Here is a 25,827-nt window from a genome sequence, read left to right as displayed (position 1 = left end):
GAGAATGCCTGAATCAGGCCTTCATGGTCGAATTGCTGCAAAGAAACCACTACTAAAGGGCACCTGTCACGTTCTGACCAGTAAAGGGGTTATTTGTTATTGTAGTTTGGTCAGGACGTGGCAGGGGGTGTTTGTTTTATGTGGTTCGGGGTTTGTTGGGTTATGTTAGTATGTAAGAGGGGTGTTTGTTTAGAGTGTTCCGGGGTTTTTGGGCTATGTTCTATGTTAGTATATTTCTATGTTTTTCTAGTATGTCTAGTTCTATGTTTAGTTTATGGGGTTGACCTTCAATTGGAAGCAGCTGCTCTTAGTTGCTTCTAATTGAAGGTCCTATTTAAGCGGGGTGTTCTTCTGTGGGATGTTGTGGGTAGTTGTCTCCTGTTTTGTGTCTGTGCACCTGACAGGACTGTTTTATGTCGTTCGTTGTTTTTGTATACATGATTTGTTTGTTTTTCCTTCTTTTAAATTGAATAAAGAAGATGAATATACACGTTCCCGCTGCACCTTGGTCCAATCCTTACGACGCCCGTTACAGAACTACCCATCACCAAAGGACCAAGCAGCGGAGGAAGGAGCAGCAGGTGGACTACAGGGAGTCGTGGACATGGGAGGAAATTCTGGACGGGGCTGGACCATGGCACCAGGCTGGTGAATACCGTCGCCCACCGGAGGAGATAGAGGCAGCCAAGGCGGAGCGGCGCCGTTATGAGGCTTTATACGCGCCGATTGGGAAGCACGAGAGGCAACCCTAAGACATTTTTTGGGAGGGGGCACACGGGTAGTTTGGCTGGGCCAAGTGTGAGCCCTAAGCCAACTCCCCGTGCTTATTATGGGGAGCGTATGGAGTGGAGAGCGCCGGAGTATGCAGAAGTGCACACGATCTTGCCCATGCGCACGCACAGTCCGGTGCGAGCAATCCCAGCCCCTCGCAAGTGCCGTGCTAGAGTGGGCATCCAGCCTGGAAGGAGGATGCCTGCGCAGCGCATCTGGCCACCAGTGCGCCTCCTAGGCCCAGGCTACCCAAAGCCTGCTCTACGCACGGCAACCATCAGGCCTCTGCACAGCCCAGTTCGCCCTGTGCCAGCACTCCGCTTGTACAGGGCTACTATTACCATCCAGCCAGGATGGGTTGTGCAGGAAGTGCGCTCCAGACCTCCAGTGCTTACCCATGGCCCAGTGTATCCTGTTCCCGCTCCTCGCACTAGCCTTGGGGTGCGTATCTCCAGTCTGGTACCTCCACTACCAGCCCCAAACACCAGGCCTCCAGTGTGTCAGCCCAGTCCAGCTCGTCCTGCTCCTGCTCCTCACACTAGCCCTGTGGTGCGTGTCCCTAGTCTGGCGCGTCCTAAGCCAGCCCCACGCATCAGGCCTTCAGTGCGCAGTCCTCGTCCAGAGCTTCCGGCAACAGTGCCCCGTCCAGAGTGTCCGGCGACAGTGCCCCGTCCAGAGCTTCCGGCGACAGTGCCCCGTAGAGAGACGGCCCACAGTCCGGAGCCGAGAGAGACGGCCCACAGTCCGGAGCCGAAAGAGACGGCCCACAGTCCGGAGCTGAGAGAGACGGCCCACAGTCCGGAGCTGAGAAAGACGACCCACAGTTCGGAGCTGAGAGAGTCGCCCCTACAGTCCGGAATCGGCGCAGCCAGAGTCGTCCTACAGTCCGGAATCGGCGCAGCCAGAGGCGCCCTACAGTCTGGAATTGGCGCAGCCAGAGTTGCCCTTCAGCTCGAAGTCTCCAGCGACGCGCACGGTCCGGAACCGAGAGAGACGGCCCACAGTCCGGAGCCGAGAGAGTCACCCTACAGTCCAGAATCGGCGCAGCCAGAGTCGCCCTACAGTCCGGAATCGGCGCAGCCAGAGTCGCCCTACAGTCCGGAATCGGCGCAGCCAGAGTCACCCTTCAGCTCAAGGTCTCCAGCGACGCGCATCAGCCCGAGGTCTCCAGCGACGCACATCAGCCCGAGGTCTTCAACGATGCGCCAAAGCCCAGAGACTTCGGGATGGGAAAAATGTAATAAGTATTTAGCGGGGGTGGACAGGTTAGGTTGGGGAGTAAGGCCGGAGCCTGAGTTGGACTGCAGAGTGAAGGAAAAGCAGCCAACAAGTGCTCAACATATGTGGGAACTCCTTCAAGACTGTTGAAAAAGCATTCCTGGTGAAGCTGGTTGAGAGAATGCCAAGAGTGTGCAAAGCTGTCATCAAGGCAAAGGTTGGCAACTTTGAAGAATCTGGTTACTACATTATTGGTTAATACATGATTCCATATGTGTTATTTCATAGTTTTGATGTTTTCACTATTGTTCAAAAATTGTAAAAATAAAGAAAACCCTTGAATGAGTAGGTGTGTCCAAACTTTTGACTGGTACTGCATATATATATTTATTTTGGGTGGTTGGGGGTAATTTCTTTCATTTCACTTATTTTCAATTTTTTATGTTAGTAGTGGTGGGCTGGTAGGTAGGTAAGAAGAGACAGGGGTCCTGAGGTTTGAAAATCAATAAAGTCTCTTCAGTCTATACTATGTCAGCTTGGAAGTATTAGCTCAGCACGTTTCCAAACACACACACACACACACACACACACACACACACACACACACACACACACACACACACACACACACACACACACACACACACACACACACTGTAAGCCAACAAGATCTCATAGTTTCCCTTCGAAATTCGTTGTATTATGGATGGTCTATTTTTGACGCATTAATTCTGTGTGGTTATAGGGTTAATATAGGGTTAAAACAGAAACAGCTCAAAGAATTAAGTTTAGGTGTTCATTCTGAGTGGTTAGGGATATGTTTTGGGGAAGGCTTAAAGCAAAATTTGAAAAAACTATGCACTATTACCATCAGGTATCATCAGTATTCTTGTGGCTTGCCAGAGCATTGAGCTGCCGTAGCGCAGTGTGCTCTGGCACCGAGCACCACGAGCTCGTTCCCAGTTTATTTATTTTATTTATTTTATTTATTTTTTATTTCACCTTTATATAACCAGGTAGGCTAGTTGAGAACAAGTTCTCATTTACAACTGCGACCAGGCCAAGAAAAAGCAAAGCAGTTCGACACATACAACAACACAGAGTTACACATGGAATAAACAAACAAACAGTCAATAATACAGTAGAAAAAGTCTATATTCAGTGTGTGCAAATGAGGTAGGATAAGGGAGGTAAGGCAATAAATAGGCCATGGTGGCGAAGTAATTACAATATAGTAATTAAACACTGGAATGATAGATGTGCAGAAGATGAATGTGCAAGTAGAGATACTGGGGTGTAAAGGAGCAAGGTAAATAAATAAATACAGTACGGGGATGAGGTAGTTGGATGGGCTATTTACAGATGGGCTTATGTACAGGTGCAGTGATCTGTGAGCTGCTCTGACAGCTGGTGCTTAAAGCTAGTGAGGGAGATATGAGTCTCCAGCTTCAGCGATTGTTGCAGTTCGTTCCAGTCATTGGCAGCAAAGAACTGGAAGGAAAGGTGGCCAAAGGAAAAATTGGCTTTGGGGGTGACCAGTGAGATATACCTGCTGGAGCGCATGCTACTGGTGGGCAATTGTTTTTAATTTTTTGGTGCGCTCAGAGGAAGGCATACAGTGCATTCAGAAAGTATTCAGACCCCTTGACTTTTTCCACATTTTGTTACATTACAGCCTTATTCTAAAATGTATGAAGTTGTTTCTTTGCATTCATCAATCTACACACAATACCCCATAATGAGAAAGGAAAAAACAGTTTTTTAAATATTTTAGCAATTTCTTAAAATGTTTAAACAGAAATATCACATTTACATAAGTATTCAGACATTTTACCAAGTACTTTGTTGAAGCACATTGGCAGCGATTACAGCCTTGAGTCTTCTTGGGTATGACGCTACAAGCTTGGCACACATGTATTTGGGGAGTTTCTCCCATTTCTTCTCTGCAGATCCTCTCAAGCTCTGTCAGGTTGGATGGGGAACGTCGCTGCACAGCTATTATCAGGTCTCTCCAGAGATGTTCGATCGGGTTCAAGTTGGGGCTGTGGCTGGGCCACTCAAGGACATTCAGAGACTTGTCCCGAAGCCACTCCTGCGTTGTCTTGGCTGTGTGCTTAAGGTCGTTGTCCTGTTGGAAGGTGAACCTTTGCCCCCAGTCTAAGGTCCTGAGTGCTCTGGAGCAGGTTTTCATCATGTATCTCTCTGTACTTTGCTCCGTTCATCTTTCCCTTGATCCTGACTAGTCTCCCAGTCCCTGCAACTGAAAAACATCTCCGCAGCATGATGCTGCTGCCACCACCATGCTTCACCTTAGGGACAGTGCCATGTTTCCTCCAGACGTGACGCTTGGCATTCAGGCCAAAGTGTTCAATCTTGGTCTCATCAGACTAGAGAATCTTGTTTCTCATGGTCTGAGAGGTGCCTTTTGGCAAACTCCAAGTGGGCTATCATGTGCCTTTTTACTAAGGAGTGGCTTCTGTCTGGCCACTCTACCATAAAGGCCTTATTGGTGGAGTGGTGCAGAAATGGTTGTCCTTCTAGAAGGTTCTACCATCTCCACAGAGTAAGTCTGGAGCTCTGTCAGAATGACCATCGTGTTCTTGGTCACCACCCTGAACAAGGCCCTTCTCCCCCAATTGCTCAGTTTGGCCGGGTGACCAGCTCTAGGAAGAGTCTTGGTGGTTCAAAACTTCTTCCATTTAAGAATTATAGAGTCCATTGTGTCGTTGGTGACCTTCAATGCTACAGACATGTTTTGGTACCCTTCCCCAGATCTGTGCCTCGACAGACAATTCCTTCGTCCTCATGGGTTGGTTTTTGCTCTGATGTGCACTGTCAACTGTGAGAGATCATATAGACAGGCTCGTGCCTTTCCAAATCATGTCAAATCAATTGAATTTACCACATGTGGACTCCAATCAAGTTGTAGAAACCTCTCAAGGATCATCAATGGAAACAGGATGCACCTGAGCTCAATTATGAGTCTCATAGCAAAGGGTCTGAATACTTATGTAAATAAGGTATTTGTGTTGTTGTGTTTTATACATTTGCAAAAATTACTAAAAACCTGTATTTGCTTTGTCATTATGGGGTATTGTGTGTAGATTGATGAATATTTTTAATACATTTTAGAATACGGTTATAATGTAACAAAATATGGAAAAAGTCATGGGGTCTGAATTCTGTCCGAATGCACTCTATATCTAGATTCTAGGGACCAAAAATCTGAATTCGCTGTCTATGTCTAGTGATCAGTCTGGCAAAGCAGCCCCATATTGGGTCAATGCCAACTTGAAACATGCTTACACTGACAGGCATACTAGGATAGAGAGAGAGAGAGAGCATGTCTACTATACTATCTCTCCAACAAGTGCTCTCCCTATCTCCCGCTCTCCTTCTCTCTGTCGTACTCTCTCTCTCTCGCACTCTCTCTCACCTTCCCTCTGCCTCTATCTCTTTCCCTCTCCCTCTCATTCACTTAATTACTCACTCACTCTCTCTTTCCCTCTCCCTTGCTCTCTCTCTCCCTCCCTCTGCATCTCTCACTCCCCCTCTCTCTCTCCTTAAGGGTTATATCTATGCATCAGATTTGCTGCTCCTCTCCTTGTCAGTAGAAACGTCCCTAGCTTCCATGCCTCCATGCATTTTTAATCTGAATAGGCCCCACTCGCTGCCATTACACTATGCTCATTATCATAATAAAGCACCAAGCTGAGAAATGTTTGCTCACTCAGACAGCATGTACTCCCTAGGGTCCACTACAGCTAATATGGTATTACACACTGGAGGTTTGTGTATGGCATAGCTGTTCCAAAAGTAAACTTGCAAGATTGTCATTTCTCCTCCTCTCTCCTTCCGTATGTTCTACTCCCTCTTCATCCCTCTCTTTTCTCTGGGTCCCCAGGCTCCTGTGGTTTTGTCCCTGTAGACTCATCTCTCTCTCTGTGGCTTGAGGATACAGCTTTGTGTAATAAAGGTTCGATGTTGCAGTGGATATAGTTTGTCATATTTCAGACTTTAATGATCTACTACACTCTTAGAACAAAAGGTGCCAAGTAGAACCATACAGGGTTCTTCAGTTTGTTCTTATAAGGGAACCCTTTTTGGTTCTGGGTTCTATCTAGAACCCTCTAAGTAGGTTTCTTCAAAGAACCCCATGTATATGGTTCTACCTAGAACCCTCTATGGAGGGTTCTGCCTAAAACCCTCTAAAAAGGGTTTTATCAAGAACCATTCTATAATCTAACAGTCCTTCCTAGAACCGTCTATGAAGGGTTCTACCGACAACCCTTTTATCTTTGTTGAGTTCTTCCTAGAACCGTTGATGAACAGTTCCACCAGCCTTACTAGCCTTCGAAATGTAATGATTTAAGACAATACAGGGCCAACTTATACCCTAACACAGGGGTGTCATGAATCTCCTGGTTTACAGGCCACAGCAGGACTGCAAGTCACATTATGCAAGGTTGCCAAGTGATATGTAATTCCAGTTGGAATCCAGCCAGAGTTAGGATATCCAACAAGTGGAAATGTTAATCTCCCACAACTTGCATTCAGAATGATTGAGACTATCTCCCTCATCTAAACTGAAACAACCATCTCAGTAACAGGTGCAATAAACCCAATTCTAACAGATTGGATTTGTTTAGAAAACTGTTGTTTATCTTTGTGTAGCATAACAATTATCAACCAAGCAACGCAAAAACACAGATATTACAGTAAAATAAACTATTCTGAAAATCTCCCTGTGATAGAGCATGCTGGGAAATATTATATATGGTTCTTTGTAGAACCCTTCTTGCCTCCCAAAGAATCATTCATACCATCCAAAGAATCCTCAAAGAACCCTTTCTTTCAAAAAACGGTTCTCAGGATGTTAAAAGTTATAGGTAGAACCATTTGCCTCACAAAGAACCGTTTTCTTCCAAAAAGGGTTCTTCTGATCAAAACGGTTATTGGTAGAACCCTGTCCCTCCGCAAAGAACCCTTTTGGAAACCTTTTTTCTAAGAGTGTAGAGGTTGTCGTTGGCAATATCACTATTTTCTTTAAATACAAGACATAAACTTTGCCCATCATTATTCACATAGAATTAACGATGATGATGAGGAAAAGTCAAAGTCATGTTGTTATCAAGTTGGTTTTCCTTTCAGGGATTATTGTACTAGCACTTTTGTGATGTTTGTACTAATGTTGTTGTAATGTTTGTGTCTCCTTTAGGGCAGCACAGAAGTCCCCTCACTCGCCACTGTCAGCTGTATGGATACCCCCAGCTGGGCAGGTCAGTGTGTTTGTGTGGGTGTGTGCGTGTGGGTGTGTGCACAAGTGTATGTCCTCACAGGTGTGTGATCAACAAAAGTGTGTGTGTGTGTGTGTGCGGGTGTGCCTGCATCCGCACTTGAAATCTTGTGTGTGTTTGCACCTCCCTGTGTATGTGTGCTCCTCCCTGTGTGTGTGGTTGAGTGGGAGCGGCAGAGAGAGGTAATGTGCTGACTGCAGTCCTTTGGTTCTGGGCATGCCCATTAGAGCCAGCTATAAATCCTGGGCTAGCTGAGCCGAGCACCGCTCTCACACTGTGTCAGCAGTCCGCCAATGAATGGCTATTAAATGCTACAAAAAGCCTCTTTAATTCAGCCTGCCGAGCGACATACCTCTCGCTCTCTGTCTCTCTCTCTCTCTCTCTCTCTCTCTCTCTCTCTCTCTCTCTCTCTCTCTCTCTCTCTCTCTCTCTCTCTCTCTCTCTCTCTCTCTCTCTCTCATTTCTCCTCTCTCTCTCTCTCTCTGTCCATGCTTAATTGAAAAAGAGGACTAGAAGATCCCTTCACCACCATCTGTATAAATCTCTGCAGTAACAACCAGGTCATCTATTATTAATAACGCACATTAATTGCAGATTATTTACAAATAGCCACCTGGCATTTTTCTTCATACTTTAGGCCGGCATGCAGCTGCTCTGTGTTTGCATGGGAAAAGAAGAAGGGGGGGGGAGAGGAGAGAGAGAAGGTGATATGGGAGAGGAGGTTGTGGGAGAGGGTGAGGGTTGGTACAAGGAGAGAGGGAGGGAGAGATATTGAGATGGCACTGTGGGTGAGGGTTGGTAGGGCAGGCTGATCACTAGACTTCAATTTTAGACATTTGAAAAGGTCCTGAGAACGTCGATATATGCCTTCCTGTTGCCCAGCACTGGCACAAAGTTATGATGGTTGGTGGCAAAGTGCGCTACTCAGGTCAAAGCGTGCTGCTCTGACCACTGCTCCATGGTAGTTTACAATGTGCTAGCAAGATGGGAGAATACCAAATCATAGCCATAACCTTAACTCAGAATTAATACCTAAACTTAACCCTTTGAGTTTTATTTTTCCCTATTGCCACACGTAATTAACCCTATAACCATGCAGAATTAATGCAGCAAAAATAAACGTTCATCCATAAAACATTGAATTTCTAAGTGAAACTATGAGATATGGTTTGATAAGGAGCCATAGCTGAGAGGGAGAGAGAAGCTAGAGAATGAAGAAAGGAGGGAAAAGGGAGATAGGAAGAGGAGGGAGAGAGAGATGGAGGGTTGGTAGAGAGCCGTACAGTAGAGAGCCCTGGGGTCATCCTGGGCATGGTGTAACTATTTTTGATTTACACTGACATTTTGGCTATTGGTCACGTTGAGTGGGAGATTAGTCACATCTCTCTGTCGCCTGTTAGCAGTGCTTTACCCTACGAGCCTGTGGGGAAACACTTGATTCACTGACTTGGTATTTACTTTGCTGACATCGGAAATGTAAGGTCTTTGTAAGATGCTCATTCATTCTTTCCTTTTGTCATATAATAATAGGCTTTCACATGGCACATTTTCGCCCGGGAATACAGATTGTGTGTGTGTGTGTGTGTGTGTGTGTGTGTGTGTGTGTGTGTGTGTGTGTGTGTGTGTGTGTGTGTGTGTGTGTGTGTGTGTGTTGCATGTGTGTGCAAGTTTGCATGTGTGTGTGTCATTGTGTTTCCAATTGCATGCAGTTGAATAAAAGTGCAGGTGATTGTTCCTCAGGAGCGACCCTGTCAGTCCCCCAGGGGCCCCCTCTAGTCCCCTGTCAATGGCAATCTAATCGCCGCGACAACAGATCAATCACAACCCATTTATACCGGTGGAAGTTCCTACACAGTGTTGTTTCCCTTCAGTACACTCTTGAATTAGTGGTGACTTGAGGAACCCTGGAGCTGGGAGCTTAAGAATTTCACTGTACCCTGCAATTACAGCTGTGACACTGTGCATGTGACTAATAAACTAATCTCTAAGTAAATCCCAAAGTTGGAATAGTTAACACTTTATTACTATACATATCGGGGTGACAGGTAGCCTAGTGGTTAGAGCGTTGGGTCAGTAACCGAAAGGTTGCTGGATCGAATCCCCGAGCTGACAAGGTAAAAATCTGTTGTTCCGTCCCTGAACAAGGAAGTTAACCCACTGTTCCGAGGCCATCATTGTAAATAAGAATTTGCCTAGTTAAATAAAGGTTACTAATTCAGCAATGTTATTAATATTTTATTTGAATATGTATGCATAAACATTGGAAGAATCATGAAGTTTCTAGTGTACAAACTTAATATGATGAACAGGAATGACATTTACTCTAACGGGTGGCCAAAAAGAGCTATCTTAAACGCATGCCTCCAATAAGCCATGCTTCCAATATTCTCATAGGCTGCCACATCTACATTATATATTTAGGTAGGTCCTCTTGTAAATCTTTAATAAAAAATACAATTGCATCTATAAAGAGAGTAGGATGGTTATTTAATTGTATTTTTCCAGCTGTGGGGTATTTTGGTGTCTAAGATTTTCTGATTAAATCTGAACATACTGTATATTCAAGAGACATTTCAGACCCCCTCTCCTATCAGCCATGTTCATTCCTCCAAGTCTTTATTGATTGATGCCAGTGACACGGTGACATGGTTCCTTCCTGTTGCAGTGATTTGACTCCATTCTACCCCATCACACGCACACACACACACACACTCCCCCCCACACACACACCACACTATCTGCAGATTTCTCCCCCATTCTCCCACATCACAGATCTCCTCAACTGCTCCCCTCTCTCTCTAATTCCAATTAAGCCAGTTCCTGATTGAGGCTGTATCAGTGCTATTCAACGGCCCCCCCAGGCCAAATCAACGGCCAACATCACAATCGCACTGACACCACTCTAATTACAAAGTTGTGTTTTTCAAAGTGGAGCTTGTTGGAAAGAGTTGGGAGTTCTTTGAAGCACGGAGAGAGCGAGAGCGACAAACAGAGGATACGTGGGTTGTCTAAGCAGAACGGCATCTGCTGCTCGCATTGCAATGGCCTTGATGAAGGGATTTCATTGTAGCGGCATGCAAAGTGTGTGTACCCAGCCAGGTCACCCATGATACAAGTCAGTATTCGACGTCCATCCATGCCTGAGGACGTCGGGAGATAATGTGGAAACCGGCCACTAGGGACAACAGTGAGCACTGTTACCTTCAAGTAGGTTTTGGTTTGGCTAGGGGATGGGGTATCAGGGTAGGTATCTGCATCTTACTTCAAATGTTGCAAGTTCAAATCCAGCAACAGGAAGTACATTTTTGTTTTAAGGGTATCCCGAATCATAACCATTCAGCGTTAATGCCTAACCTTAAGATTTCAGAGTTAATGCCTAACCCTAACCTTAGTTAGTAGTGCACTATATAGGGAATATGGTGCCATATGGAATGCATTATGTAGGCTTGTCAATTGTTAGAACCATCTGAAGGACAATCAGAGAAATACAAACCCCTGGAATCACAGAGTTCACTATCAAGCAAAATACTGTATATCAATTGCAACAAGCACATCATTGCATCAAGCTCTATAATAAGGATTTCTATGGTTGTAGAGTGGTGCTTATTCAAGGCCCAGAGTGCTGGAATCATCTAATATAATGCTGTGTTTAGGCCCCCGGCATGGAAATATTACCAATTTGTGTGTGCAATGCCAACTCTGCAATACACTGTCTACAATTGGCTCTGTAATAGGTCATTACTCCTCTGCCGGAGAGGCTAAAAGCATCCTCACTACTCTTTCACACTTCATCCCTCTTTTATGCTCATCACACTCTCCTCCATTTCCCCCTCTCTCTCTCTCTCCAGCCTTTTCTCTGTAATTGTTATGGGATTCGTGTGAGTGTTAAACGCTAATTAGATGCACTGGACATCACCTTACCGAAACACAGTGTCAAATCAAATCAAATCAAATGACATTTTATTGGCCACATACACATGGTTAGCGGATATTATTGCGAGTGTAGCAAAATGCTTGTGCTTCTAGTTCCAACAATGTAGCAATATCTAACAATTAATCTCATAATTCCACAACATCTACCTAATACACACAAATCTAAGTAAAGTGATCGAAAAAGAATATGAACATATAAATATGTGGAGGGGCCATGAGCGACCAGCATAGACGAGATGCAATAGATGGTCTAAAATACAGTATATACATCTTGGATGAGTAGTGCAAGCAGGGGCGGAAATCCCGGGGGGGACGGGGGGGACACGACCCCCCCATCCTGGGAAAAATATGATTTGTCCCCCCCAATATATCACTGAAACATAACTATGTAATTTAAATAATATTAATAATACGCAATGAAAGCAATTGTGCTGATTATAGACACTTAATAGCGCGTTTTTAAGTTTCAAAAGATTGCAACCCCCCCACCCTTTTCCTCACAATGGTTTGATCCACTGGCAAGGTAACAGAGGGGTCGTAGCCACTGTCTGAAAGGCACTCAATGAACGTAACTGACGTGAGGTTAATCCAGTCAATCGCGCACACACACTAGCTGAATATGCAGAGCTAGCGCGCAAATATTATCTATTAAGCTAGCTAGTACCTATTCCATTTATGTGGCCTCGTCAAAGATGGAATCTTTCCTATCGTCAATTTATTCCGAGATCAGCATGCATGCAGATGATGTAAGTTAGTGCTTCAAAGTCCCTGTGATAAGGTTAGCGATAAACTGAAGTCCAAACTGAACAGAACTACACTCTCTTCTACCATTGTCTTAAATATATTTAATGGTCTCGTTGCAAAAGCTAAATTGTCGCAAGGGAACTTTTATTTATTTATTTTATTTAACCCGGGTAGCAAAGATTATAGCAAACACCACTGAAACTGAATTGGTGCTCGCTAGCTTTGCAAATTCAGCTATTGTTGGAAGCCAGCCAATATGAAACAAACTATTAAAATTACAAAAGGTTGCAGCATATGTTGTGTAAATGGTGAACTCATACAGCTGTCAACTCTTGTCATTTTAATCCGATTCACATTTGCTAGCTACCTTTTAGATCGAAGCCCAAATAGAATGATAAAAGATAAGATGATAGAAGCCCATCTCCTACTGTAAATAACCTACACACTGTGTGTGTGTGTAGCCAGCCAGCCAGGTAGAAAAATGGCAGAAAAATAAAAGACGGACATCAGAGTATTTTTCAGTACACCAAAACGCAAAGTAAGAACCCTAGTAGCCTAATATCTCAAAGACTAGTTGATAAAATGTTCATAAGAAAGAAATGAAATTCTAATGGAAATGTTTCACAATAATGTCATTAGGCAGAGCAGGCAACAGATGGCACACAGACAGCAGAGTTGGGGACAGATATGCAGGGACAGACTGGCAGAGACAGGGAGTCTCAGGTGAGTTTGTTGAGTCTTTGTTTGGCAACATTATGAAAGGTTCTCAATTTTTTTTACTTGTAAAATAGGAACATAATTGGAAAATGCCATGGATACCCCCACTCTCAACTTAAACTGGTGACTGAACTAAGATTTGTTAAAGGCAATGGTATTGCTGTTGTGAGTAGTTGTGTAGTTTTGGGTACCGGTAGTTAGGAGTATGGCAAACACCTTATTTCTTTGGTTCCTCAATATACATTTACCATATTACAATGTAGGCTATGTGTTACAGCACTACTTTTGGTGTCCCCCTCAGGAATTGCTCTTGAGAAAATGTCATGTAATTGTCCCCCCCAAAGTTGATATCAGATTTTCGCCCATGAGTGCAAGATATGTAAACATCATTATTTAAGTGGCATTAATAAAGTGACTAGTGATCCATTGATCCATTGGCCAATGATTTCAAGTCTGTATGTAGGCAGCAGTCTTTTTGTGTTAGTGATGGCTGTTTAACCTCTCTGGGGCAGGCGGGACGAATTCGTCCCACCTACGTAACAGCCAGTTGAATCCTGTGGCGCGATTTTCAAAACCTTTGAAATGCTATTACTTCAATTTCTCAAACATATGACTATTTTACAGCTATTTAAAGACAAGACTCTCGTTAATCTAACCACACTGTCCGATTTCAACAAGGCTTTACAACGAAAGCAAAACATTAGATTATGTCAGCAGAGTACCAAGCCAGAAATAATCAGACACCCATTTTTCAAGCTAGCATATAATGTCACAAAAACCCAGAAGACAGCTAAATGCAGCACTAACCTTTGATGATCTTCATCAGATGACAACCCTAGGACATTATGTTATACAATACATGCATGTTTTGTTCAATCAAGTTCATATTTATATCAAAAACCAGCCTTTTACATTAGCATGTGACGTTCAGAACTAGCATACCCCCCGCAAACTTCCGGCGAATTCAGTAACAATTTACTAAATTACTCACGATAAACGTTCACAAAAAGCATAACAATTATTTTAAGAATTATAGATACAGAACTCCTCTATGCACTCGATATGTCCAATTTTAAAATAGCTTTTTGGTGAAAGCACATTTTGCAATATTCTAAGTACATAGCCCAGCCATCACGGGCTAGCTATTTAGACACCCGGCAAGTTTAGCACTCACCAATATCAGATTTACTATTATAAAAGTTTGATTACCTTTTGTTGTCTTCGTCAGAATGCACTCCCAGGACTGCTACTTCAATAACAAATGTTGGTTTGGTCCAAAATAATCCATCGTTATATCCGAATAGCGGCGTTTTGTTCGTGCGTCCCAGACACTATCCGAAATGGTAAATCAGGGTCGTGCGCATGGCGCAATTCGTGACAAAAAAAATCTAAATATTCCATTACCGTACTTCGAACTATGTCAACCGCTGTTTAAAATCCATTTTTATGCCATTTTTCTCGTAAAAAAGCGATAATATTCCGACCGGGAATGTCCATTTAGCTAAACAGAGGAAAGAAAACAAAGCTTTCGGTCGACGCGGGCATGAGCCTGAGTCTCACAGTACTGTAACCAGCCACTACCCAAACGCGCTACTTTGTTTCAGCCAGAGCCTGCAAAGCCACGATTCAGCGTTTTGCCGCCTTCTGAGAACCTATGGCAGCCGTAGGAAGTGTCACGGGACAGCTAAGATCCTCACTCTTCAATAAACAGAGACAAGAAGAACGACACCTTGTCAGACAGGCCACTTCCTGCATGAAATCTTCTCAGGTTTTTGCCTGCCATATGAGTTCTGTTATACTCACAGACACCATTCAAACAGTTTTAGAAACTTTAGGGTGTTTTCTATCCAAAGCCAATAATTATATGCATATTCTAGTTACTGGGCAGGAGTAGTAACCAGATTAAATCGGGTACGTTTTTTATCCAGCCGTGTCAATACTGCCCCCTAGCCCTAACAGGTTAACAGTCTGATGGCCTTGAGATAGAAGTTATTTTTCATTCTCTCGGTCACAGTTTTGATGCACCTGTACTGACCTCGCCTTCTGGATGCTAGCAGGGTGAACAGGCGGTGGCTCAGGTGGTTGTTGTCCTTGATGATCTTTATGGCCTTCCTTTGACATCGGGTGCTGTAGGTGTCCTGTAGGGCAAGTAGTTTGCCCCTGGTGATGCGTTGTGCAGACCGCACCACCCTCTGGAGCGCCTTGCGGTTGTGGGAAGTGCAGTTGCCGTACCAGGTGGTGATACAGCCCGACAGGATGCTCTCAATTGTGCATCTGTAGAAGTTTGTGAGGGTTTTAGGTGACAAGCCAAATTTCTTCAGCGTCCTGAGGTTGAAGAGGCGCTATTGCGCCTTCTTCACCACACTGTCTGTGTGGGTGGACCATTTCAGTTTGTCAGTGATGTGTATGCCTAGGAACTTGAAACGTTCCACCTTCTCCACTGCTGTCCCATCGATGTGGATGGGGGGGGTGCTCTCTTTGCTGTTTCCTGAAGTCCATTATCATCTCCTTTGTTTTGTTGACATTGAGTGAGAGGTTGTTTTCCTGACACCACACTCCGAGTGCCCTCACCTCCTCCCTATAGGCTGTCTCATCGTTGTTGGTGAGCAAGCCTGCTACTGTTGTCTGCAAACTTGATGATCGAGTTGGAGGCTTGCATGGCCACGCCATCATAGGTGAACAGGGAGTACAGGGGGGGGGGGCTGAGCACACACACCCTTGTTGGGTGCCAGTGTTGAGGATCAGCGAAGTGGAGATGTTTTTTTCCTACCTTCACCACCTGGGGGCGGCCCGTCAGGAAGTCAAGGACCCAATCGCAGAGGGTGTGGTTGAGACACAGGGCCTCAATCTTAATGATGAGTTTGGAGGGTACTATGGTGTTGAATGCTGAGCTGTAGTAAATTAACAGCATTCTTACATAGGTATTCCTCTTGTCCAGATGGGATAGGGCAGTGTGCAGTGTGATGGCGATTGCATTGTCTGTGGCCCTATTGGGGCAGTATGCAAATTCCAGTGGGTCTAGGCTGACAGGTAAGGTATGTATGTGTGTGTTTGTGTGCATGCATGCTTCTGTGCATGTTCGCGTGCCCCGTGCTTGTGTGTGTACGTGTGCCATCCCCACTATTCTTCCTCCCCATTCCACCATTATTCTACCACTGTTTATCAGTGTTAACAATGCAGCATTCTTAACAAGCAGCTCTGTATGGCTGTGGTAGCTATTATCATTAAGACTAGCTGTGAATTATTAATATGCTGAAAATAAACTTGTTAGGGCCTTAGGAACATTAACAAAACAACAGTCATGAGAGCTGGACCAGTCGGAAATGAGCAATCAGCGTAACTGGGGCAGTTTGTATTAGTTTGTACATCTGGGGACCAATCAACACTCAATATTCATTTCGGAGAAGACATCTTGATTGGATGCAACGATAGATAGTGTTAGTTGATGGTCCTTTTAAAACTAACAGGATATGTGTTTTATTAAGCACCACATTCATCAATGCTGTAATGGTGTTACTTTCAGCCAGGTCACCCGTGATACAAGTCAGTTTTCGACGTCCATCCATGTCTGAGGACGTCTGGAGATTATGTGGAAACTGGTCACTAGGGGCAACAGTGAGCGCTGTTACCATCAAGTAGGTTTCGGTTTTGCTTGGGCGTTGTGGATGGGCGTAAGTATCTGCCTCTTATTCCAAGTTTTGAATCGAGTGATAGAAAGTTGTTTTGATCTTGTTATTTTAAGCCTATCCCAAACCTTAACCTTAACCTTAGAAATTCGCAGTTAATGCCTAAACGTAACCTTCAACACTTCAAAATTTGACGTTTGGAACAACTTTGAAATTTGATGTTTGAGGAACATGGATGAACATCTAATTCTAACGTGAGACTGTGAGAGCTGGTAGGTTACTATACTACATGTTGTCCATCTTTTAATCCCTTTGTGTAGCAAACACTTTAATCTAAGGTGAGTGTATAGTGCTAGCCAATTCCCTTGCATAACACAACAGTGTCCCGTATCTACAACACTAATGCTTGAGTTGAGTGCATAGGGGTCAGTACAATCATTAATGAGTGAAACCACAAGTGAAGCCATAATATATCGGATATTGGGGTTGGCACACACATGCACATGCAAGCACACGCACACACACGCACACACACACACTGCCCAGCCCAGCCCAGCCCAGCTGGGGTACACCAACTAGTGATGACAGTCTCACGTCAGAATTAGACATTCATCCATGTTTCTCAAACCTCAAATTTCGAAGTTGTTGCATATGTAGAAGTGTTTAAGGTTAAGTGTAGGCAATGAAGGAAAACTCCACCCCAAAAACGATATTTTACTGTTTGTTTCATTATTCCATTGTTGACATAGTCCCAAAAGGTCTTGCTTGTCAGCAATCAAGTTTTCAAGATATGGAACTTTCAAAATACAGAAATCATCACCGTATGATACATTTAGCATCATATGATGCTGCGTTTTGTGTCATATGATGCAAAATGTATCATATGGTGATGATTTCTGTATTTAGAAAGTAAATATATTTTTTAAGACCCTATGGGACGTGTTCAAAAGTAGTGCACTTTAACGGGAATAATAATTTAGATCGCAGCCTGGTCTCATTCTCTGGTCTCCCATAGTGTGACCAGCAGGTGGTACCAGACATTTATCTTTCCTCTCATCCTCTTCCTCTCTCGCTCTTGCTCACGCACGCACACACACACACATACACAGACAAATACACACACACACACACACACACACGCACGCACACACACACACACACACACACACACACACACACACACACACACACACACACACACACACACACACACACACACACACACACACACACACACACACACACACACACACACATAAGCCTTTTGTGATCATGCATATTTTCATTCAAATACAGTAAAATGCTGAAACTGCTTGTTAAAATCTGCTCTCACCTGTTTAATGACCGATGTAGAAATGAAGTAATAACAATGTGTGTGTGCGTGTGTATGTGTGGGCATATGTGTGGATGCATATGCACTGTCATTTAAAAAAAATATTTGTTGAGACTTAAAGGTCATGAACAGTCAATCATGTTTTTCATGATATTGGATGGTATTTGAAGGAAACCAGATCAAAGTATGAAAAATTACTGTTGCTTCTACATTGATAAAGTTTGATCATGAAGTTACTGGTCTCCTCATCAAAGTCAAACACTTGGAATCACTATTAAGGGTAAGTTGTGTTTGCAGAGGGGCATGGTTAATATAGCAAATATATTTCAAGTTTACTCTTATTCATCTATGGCAAAGATATGTTTCCCCTTTCATCTGTGTCTGGCGTGAGCTAGTTACGGGCTAACTAGGTCTTCAGCCAGCATGGAACAAAAGGGGGGGTCGCTCAAAACTCTGACACAGTTGTCATGTCAACACATCCGTCAGTGCTGGTGTGACTCGCATCATAAGAGACATGACAAACAAGAGATGTATAAAAAATATATATAATTGATGCAATTTGATATTGTCTGAGTTGCTTTGTGTTTCACCAAATGTGCTTGAGATGATTTTACAGCTTACATCGCTCACTGCATCCAAGTTTCTTGACATAGGCATTTCAAAGAGCTGTCAGTCAAGGCAAGCTCATGAATATATGCTCCCTGCCCACTCAGCTTGTCTTTTCAAACTTTCTGGCATGTTAGCCATGAGATAAAAGTACTTTTCAGAATTAATGTTCAGGACCTTTAAAAAAAAGTCTGTAACCTGGCTGCCTTAAAATGTAATATGAAGTGCAAGCCAGATTTTGTGTTGAGTTTTAACTTAATCTATTTGGATGTAATAACTTGAGTGAACTGCATACTTTTAGTAAAATCAATGTGCTTTTACTTAGTTGTCCTAACAAAGCTATTCAAGTTGTTTTGACAAATTAGTAGAGAGGACAAGTTTTTGATAGTCAGAAAATCTAAACTTGTAGTTTTCTTTAACCTGGATGCCTTACTTCATATACACTCGCAACGACTACTTTGAAAATAACACATTTCAGAACTGACTAAGTCTTTGAAATGATATAATAGAGATCACAGTAGGGAACATTATGTTCCTATCTGTCTCTTGCTCATGTCTCCGATGTTTCACCATTTTCAAAACTGGCAGTGCACTTAGTTGTGTCAACCAACCAACAGGTCGGCCTGACTCCCAAATGGATGGGCCTATGCCCTCTCAGGCCCACCCATGGCTGCACCCCTGCACGCACCACTGCCTAGTGATGTGAACTTCATAGACTAGGGCCTAATTTATTTATTTAAATTGACAGATTTCCTTATATGAACTTTAACTCAGCAAAATCTTTTAAATTATTGCATGTTGCGTTTATATTTTTGTTCAGTATATTAACATGCTGGGTATTATTCTAATGAGGTCTACCACCCAAAATAAGTTGAAGTCATCTGAACTTGAAATGATGTTTGAGTGTGTGTGTGCGTGTGTGTGTGTGCGTGTGTAAAAAAGAAGAAGCTCTCTCTCTCCCACCCTCTCTCCCCTCGCTATCCTTATTTTCTCATTCATCATGTTGACACCGGCACGGCTACTTTTGTGAAATTGAGAAAAATGTTTAAGTCAGCTTTTCTCTCTCTCTCCTTGCCCCTCTTAGTGTGTGTGCATGAGTGTGTGTTGTGTGTGTGTGCTGACGGAAGTTTTCTTGCGTGCATACTGTACATGTTGATGTACATATGAGATCTGGTGGTGGAATAGACTCAGGTTCCCCAAACGTCACCAGAAACTATACTAGTGTGTGTGAGTATGTGTGTGAAAATGTAAAGTTGACTCATTCCCCAAACTTTGTAGCCAGTCCAATATCTTTGTGTTATTATCTATTGTCTCTCATCTTAGGGGAAAGGGGAAAACTGTGGGACATTAACAGACACACACTCAAGCTCGCTCACACACACACACACACACTCTCTCTCTCACACACACACACACACACACACACACACACACACACACACACACACACACACACACACACACACACACACACACGCTTACACAAACACACACTCAAATAAATGACAACATGTTCATCTCCTTGTGTGTCAAATGCACTTAGCCCTAATGTAGCTGGAAGAGGCTGTGTTCTGCTGAGAGTGTGTGTGTGTGTGTGTGTGTGTGTGTGTGTGTGTGTGTGTGTGTGTGTGTGTGTGTGTGTGTGTGTGTGTGTGTGTGTGTGTGTGTGTGTGTGTGTGTGTGTGTGTAATGCCTCCGCTCTCCACTATATGGGGAATCCAGAATGCGGTGGAGTCAATTAGATTGTGATAATACAGAGGTTTCTGTGTCCCTGTGGTGATGTCAATAAGCAACAGCAGAACAACAGGTTTCACGATGATTGAAAAGTGTGTGTGTGTGTGTGTGTGTGTGTGTGTGTGTGCATGTGTGTGCATGTGTGTCAGTAATATAATCACTGTTCAGTTGTGTGTGTGTGTATGTGTGTAATTTAGCTTTAATAAAAAAAGGTTCCATTTGGATGAGTAATGATGTTTCCTAGATATGTCTTCTGTCATTGAGGTGTGTGTGTGTTTATGTTTGTGTGTCTCTGAGGCATGCCACAGGCCTAATCAAACCCTGGGATTTACTAGATGTATGTATTAGAATGTAATTTAGTGTTCAAACCCTTTGAGTTGAGCAACCTCTGGATGTGTTGGGACTTTATTGGGAGTTTTTTTCTCCAATCAGTAGCTTCATTGTGCATTGTAAACTGAGTACAAATCACTCTGAAAGGCAGGCACACTATCGGCATACATATTAAGTGCAATGGGTTTCCTCAAAAGTTTTGAGTAATGACAGCACATTGCACTGCACTGTAAACCCCAATGTGCTGTCATCACTCAAAACTTTTGAGGAATCTCATTGCACTTAATATATTTAGTACAGTTTTTTAAAGTGATTTTGTAGTCATTACTCAAACCAATATCACTGTGACCCTGTAGGGCAGGAGTGGGCAATTCCAGTCCTCAAGGGCCTGATTGGTGTCACAGTTTGCCCCAGCTAACACACCTGACTCCAATAATCACCTAATCATGATCTTCAGTTTAGAATGCAATTTGATTAATCAGCTGTGTTTGCTAGAGATGGAGAAAATGTGTGACACCAATCAGGCCCTCGAGGACTGGAGTTGCCCACCCCTGCTGTACGAGGTCCAGATTTGAGTTGTGTCAGCTTCACATTTTTAAGTAACGCCTACTCTAAACTACACCTCAAATATAATTTCCCAGTGTGCCTTATATGCTGACCACACCTCTCGCGTTACGGGCGCAAGCGTTGCAAATAATCAATCATTTCATCCAAATTGCTTCAGCATGTCAACGAGTGTCTGCGTAGCTAAACGTGCTGCGAGGCTCACCTCTCGCATCTCCTCAATGGTTTTTAGGAGCATATACCCACGTTGGTGATTAAAAGCTGAACTGAGGTCCACACTCCAGTCTAGTTGGTGGTGGTAATGCACCTTAAAGTTGGTTGCCAACTGCCTTTATAAAATCCAAAGAAGACCGAAGGAGGAGGAGGGATTACCAGAAACTAACTAGGTTTACCCTTTTCTCTGTGGATTAATTGTCAGAGTAGAGGACCTTGTGCATTTCAGGTAAAATAACAACACAATGTTTATATCCCAGGACAAAGTAGCTAGAAATATATCTATAAGGCCTTTTTTTAGGCCTAGCTTTACCCTAATACATCAGGCCTGCAAGTAGGGTGCAAAAAAAAGTAACAACCAGGGTTAGGAACATTGTGTGGAGACTACCTAAGCCATTTAAACTGGACCAACCATTTCAGTAAAGGGTGCACATTTTTTAAATAAAAATGTATGTTATTTATCTTTGTGTAGAATAAGATTAATAAATCACTAAATGTACACAGATATTACGGTTTTCTTGAATCACTTTGGTACTATTTTCACAAGTATGTGGTACATTTTCACAACTCTTTGTACAAAACTCCAGCCGGTCTTTCATTCAAAACCTGTCATTGTGCGTTCATTTGGATTGAAACATCTTTCAACACAACCATTGATTCAAAATATACATTTATTGTGGAATGTAATGAGAACATTGGTTTAATCACCAAAACACAACAGAATAGTAACGAGTGCACTGAGAGTCGGGAAGCAAGGTCAGGGAGTGAGTGTTTTAATTAATAAACATAACACACCAACATGAAATCAGAGTCAATAACACCTGAGGAAACAACCAAGGGGAGTGACAGATATAGGGAAGATAATTAAGGAGGTGATGGAGTCCAGGTGAGTGTCATGAGGCGCAGGTACTCGAGACGATGGTGACAGGTGTGTGGGATAATCAGCAGCCTGATGACCTAGAGGCCAGAGAGGGAGCATACGTGTGATCAATGAAGACATCCTCTACAATCATTCATGCCCAAAAAATATATATTTTTAGATATAATTGCAACATAGGTGTACTGTCTGTAATCAAATGTAAGAAATTAAATAAACTAATTAAACAAAGCTTAGCACACATTAATTTGTATCAAGCCTGTCTTGAGCATTTGGCCATAAAATTCTCATTCACATCACAGTGAATGTCTCCATTGTTCCTGCAGTGGGAAAAACCTTTTAGCATGGCAAATGCAGGCTTGACATTGGTCTGCATTGATGTCGCATTCTTCATCCATGGCCAAAAGGAGGGTGGCTTGCTCATTGGGATGGTGATCGTATACCTTCCAACTCCATACTGAACAAAAATTACTCAATAGGGTTGAGGAATGGAGAGTATGGCGGCAGGTATAGGGTAACGATTCAGGATGAGCCTGAAACCATTCCTGAACCACCTCTGCATGGTGGAATGTGACATTGTCCCACACAATGACATAGATGACCCCTTCACCTTGACAGGCCTGCTCAATTTCATTGAGAAACACAATGAGGAGTGCAACATTGTAGGATCCAAGTAATGGCCTTCAGAGATAGCTGTGCACATGGAGATGTGTCCCACACGTTGTCCAGGCACTTGGCAGGTCGCCTGTTGGCCGATGAGGTTCCGCCCACGGCGAGGAGTTTTGGCCAGGTTGAAGCCCGCTTCATCAACGAAGATATACTTGTGATGGTTCACAGCAGCATCAAGCACCATCACCCTCTGAAAATATATTTTGGTTAGTTATTTTTACAGTATAGTTCCAATATGATATTGTGAAGTAGCATGTGCATCAAATAGTAACATTCCATTTGTTTCTGATTGTGCTAGGCACTATCTTTGAATTTATTTTTGCTGAACTCTACACACTAACCACAAAACCTTACACAATACCAGCAAAACAATATACATCTCTTGCAAAAGCAAATAATTCTTTCAAAACTCTTGACTTAAAAAAAATGGTGTTTTTGCGTCAATACAGTACACACAAACTGTCATTTGAATAAGCACATGAAGCACCAACTACGCACTGATAGTATAAATGAAAAATACACGTGGCTTTTGCTTTTTCTGTGTGCAGGGCTTAGCAGTTTCCAATTAAGTTTTGTCATACATGTAGTAAACACAAATACACAAAGGTATCCAAATGTGTAAAGTATGGATGTGTATTCCGAACATAACACACTATCAATACAAAAAAGGGGAAAACTTTTTTTTTTCTCAAAATGTTCTAACACTCCTAAAACAACAAAAGCGCAGTAGAAAAAAACAAAAACATTTGTGCTAGAAGAAAAAGGACAGAATTTTTTTGGGCTACATATTGCCTTCTTTGTGGGTCTGGCCATAAGACTTCATCCACATGTGTGCCGTATCCAGGCCTGGCCACTGATCGATGTCTCCACAAGCCTCCTCCATTGCCTGTAGAAGGGGTATGCGTTGGTGGGGCTGGCGATCATACACCTTCCAACGCCATGCAGAGAAGAATTCTTCAATAGGATTCAAGAACGGAGAGTATGGGGGGAGATTGAGTGCGATGAAAAGTGGGTGACCTATGAACCAATTGCGGACCACAGCAGCCCGGTGGAAACTACCATTGTCCCAGATGATAACGTACCTGGGCTGCTCTGGCCACTGATCATTAGGAATTAGTCTGTTGTGGAGGGTGTCCAGAAATGTGATAATGTGTGCGGTGTTGTATGGGCCTAGAATTGCATGTTGGTGAAGGTCACCGTTTTGACTAATAGCCGCACACATTGTTACGTTGCCACCATGTTGTCCCGGGACGTTGATGATGGCCCCTTGTTTTTGCAAGGTTGAAACCTGCCTCGTCCACATATATTACTCTCTGAACTCCCATGACTCTCTGAAAGAGACAAGACACAACAATGTAGCTCAGTACGAAAAGACAGGGATCAGTCAATATGATGTAGCACCATACACTTCCAGATCCAGTACCAATGATAGGATAGTATAGCTTACCTGCACATGTTCATATCTCAGTTGTTTTACACAGTCTGAGTTTCTTTCGAAAGGGACTCTGTACAGCTGCTTCATCCTAATGCTATTGCGTTTCAGTAGACAAGACAGTGCAGAGAGACTCACTCTGTTGACGTTTTGGAATATGGTGTTATCTGCCATTATGTGGTCTTGCAGTTCTCTGGGTCTGATGCAGTTATTTGCAATGACCATATTTACAATGTGGGTCTCCTGCTCTGGAGTGAACAGTCGTCCTCTTCCACCAGATACTGGTTCTCTTGCAGTTCTGTAATCACATTTTAATGGTTTTAGTGATAGATCCTTCTCATTATGAAAGTACAGTACATATTACGATACCAGTAAGACTACAGCACTTACAGTTACTTACCGGTTCTCATTTTGAAATATCCGGACAATACCTACAACAGTATAGCGGCTCAGATTTGGTTGAACCCGTTGCCCAGCCTTCCTCATGCTCATCCCATGGTTGACAACATGGTCAACCACAGTCGCTCTGATTTCATCAGCTATTGTATTCCTGACTCCCCTTCTTCGTCCTCTCCTTCTCCCCGTTCTACTTCACCTCTTCCTTTTCCTCTTACTCTTACTTCTTCACCTCCTCGTCCTCCTCTTCCACGTCCTCCTCTAGTTCTCACCCCTCTTACTCCAAACCAATTGTTTACCTGTGGCCTATTTATAGTGCTCAAGCTTTGATTTGTAAGTGAACTTATTATCAAAAAGTGTTTTCATGTGTCAATGTGGAAAGGCAATTGGTGAAATAGTGTAGCAATGTAGAGACCAATGTTTACAGTTTTGCTTGAAGTGTGTTATAAAATTATAAACTGAGTGTAAAGCAGAGAACGTGCATTCAGTTTAGCACACTTGGTAAATGCATTGGCTACAAGTGTTAATGTTTTCAGAGATAGTGCTTCAAGACTCACTGTTAGTGTTTAAGCATTCAGAAAAAACTGTAATACAGTATATAGTGCTGTACCTGATCACACTCGGCCCACAGTTGTTTCACCCGGTCATTGTTTCTCTCAAAAGGCACCAGGTAAATATGTTTCATAGATACCTGGTGCCTCTTCAAAAGGCGGGCGATTGTTGGTAGGCTGATGAATGCCACATTGGCAAAGGTGTCATCATTCTCATCAATGGCCAGCTTTACTTCAGACAGCCCTATGTCATACCTGGCCCTCACCATTTCTACCACTGCCCACTCAGACTGGTCAGTCAGCACACGACCACTGCCACCACCATGGGGTCTTCTGTCAATTCTGAGAGTAGAATCAATAGATCATACTGTAAGAATACTGTATGTTTTGTGAATTTACATGTATTACAATATGTATTTTACTGTAAATGTAATGGTAAAGCATAGTGCATATCCTGCAAGGGTAAAGCATAGTGCATAATTCTGCAAGGTTTTCTTGGTAAAATGTTCTCATGATCGAATTGACAGTTGATTTTTTTCAGATTGGGGTGAACTAATCTGGCAGCCTCTGCCGTGGTAAGGCCTTTGTTTACCACATGGTCAACGACAGCGGCCCGGACAACAGTTCCCTGCCGTCTGCCTCCTTCTGATGTCCACCTCTTTGACGGGGCCCATGCCCACCTCTTTGACGGGGCCCATGCCCACCTCTTTGACGGGACCCATGCCCACCTCTTTGACGGGGCCCATGCCCAGCTCTTTGACCTCTTTGATGGGGCCCATGCCCACCTTTCTGACGGGCTCCTTTGATTTCTTTCTT

General features: G+C 43.3%; 1 protein-coding gene across 4 annotated transcripts in view; it reads left to right on the top strand.

Moving 5' to 3' along the window:
* The window catches only part of rbfox3a (RNA binding fox-1 homolog 3a), a 744,884-nt gene that overhangs the window by 408,261 nt on the left and 310,796 nt on the right, over positions 1–25,827 (top strand). For all 4 annotated transcript variants that reach the window (XM_014212871.2, XM_014212853.2, XM_014212878.2 and 1 more), the window contains exon 4: positions 7,208–7,268. In XM_014212871.2, coding sequence (XP_014068346.1) covers positions 7,247–7,268 — 22 coding nt within the window. In that variant the 5' untranslated portion in view covers positions 7,208–7,246. The remainder of the gene's footprint in view (positions 1–7,207; positions 7,269–25,827) is intronic.

This window comes from Salmo salar, chromosome ssa01, assembly GCF_905237065.1.
Source record: "Salmo salar chromosome ssa01, Ssal_v3.1, whole genome shotgun sequence".
Classification (NCBI taxonomy): domain Eukaryota; kingdom Metazoa; phylum Chordata; class Actinopteri; order Salmoniformes; family Salmonidae; genus Salmo; species Salmo salar.
The sequence above is the reverse complement of the archived record's forward strand: the minus strand, read 5'-3'. Positions and strand labels throughout refer to the sequence as shown.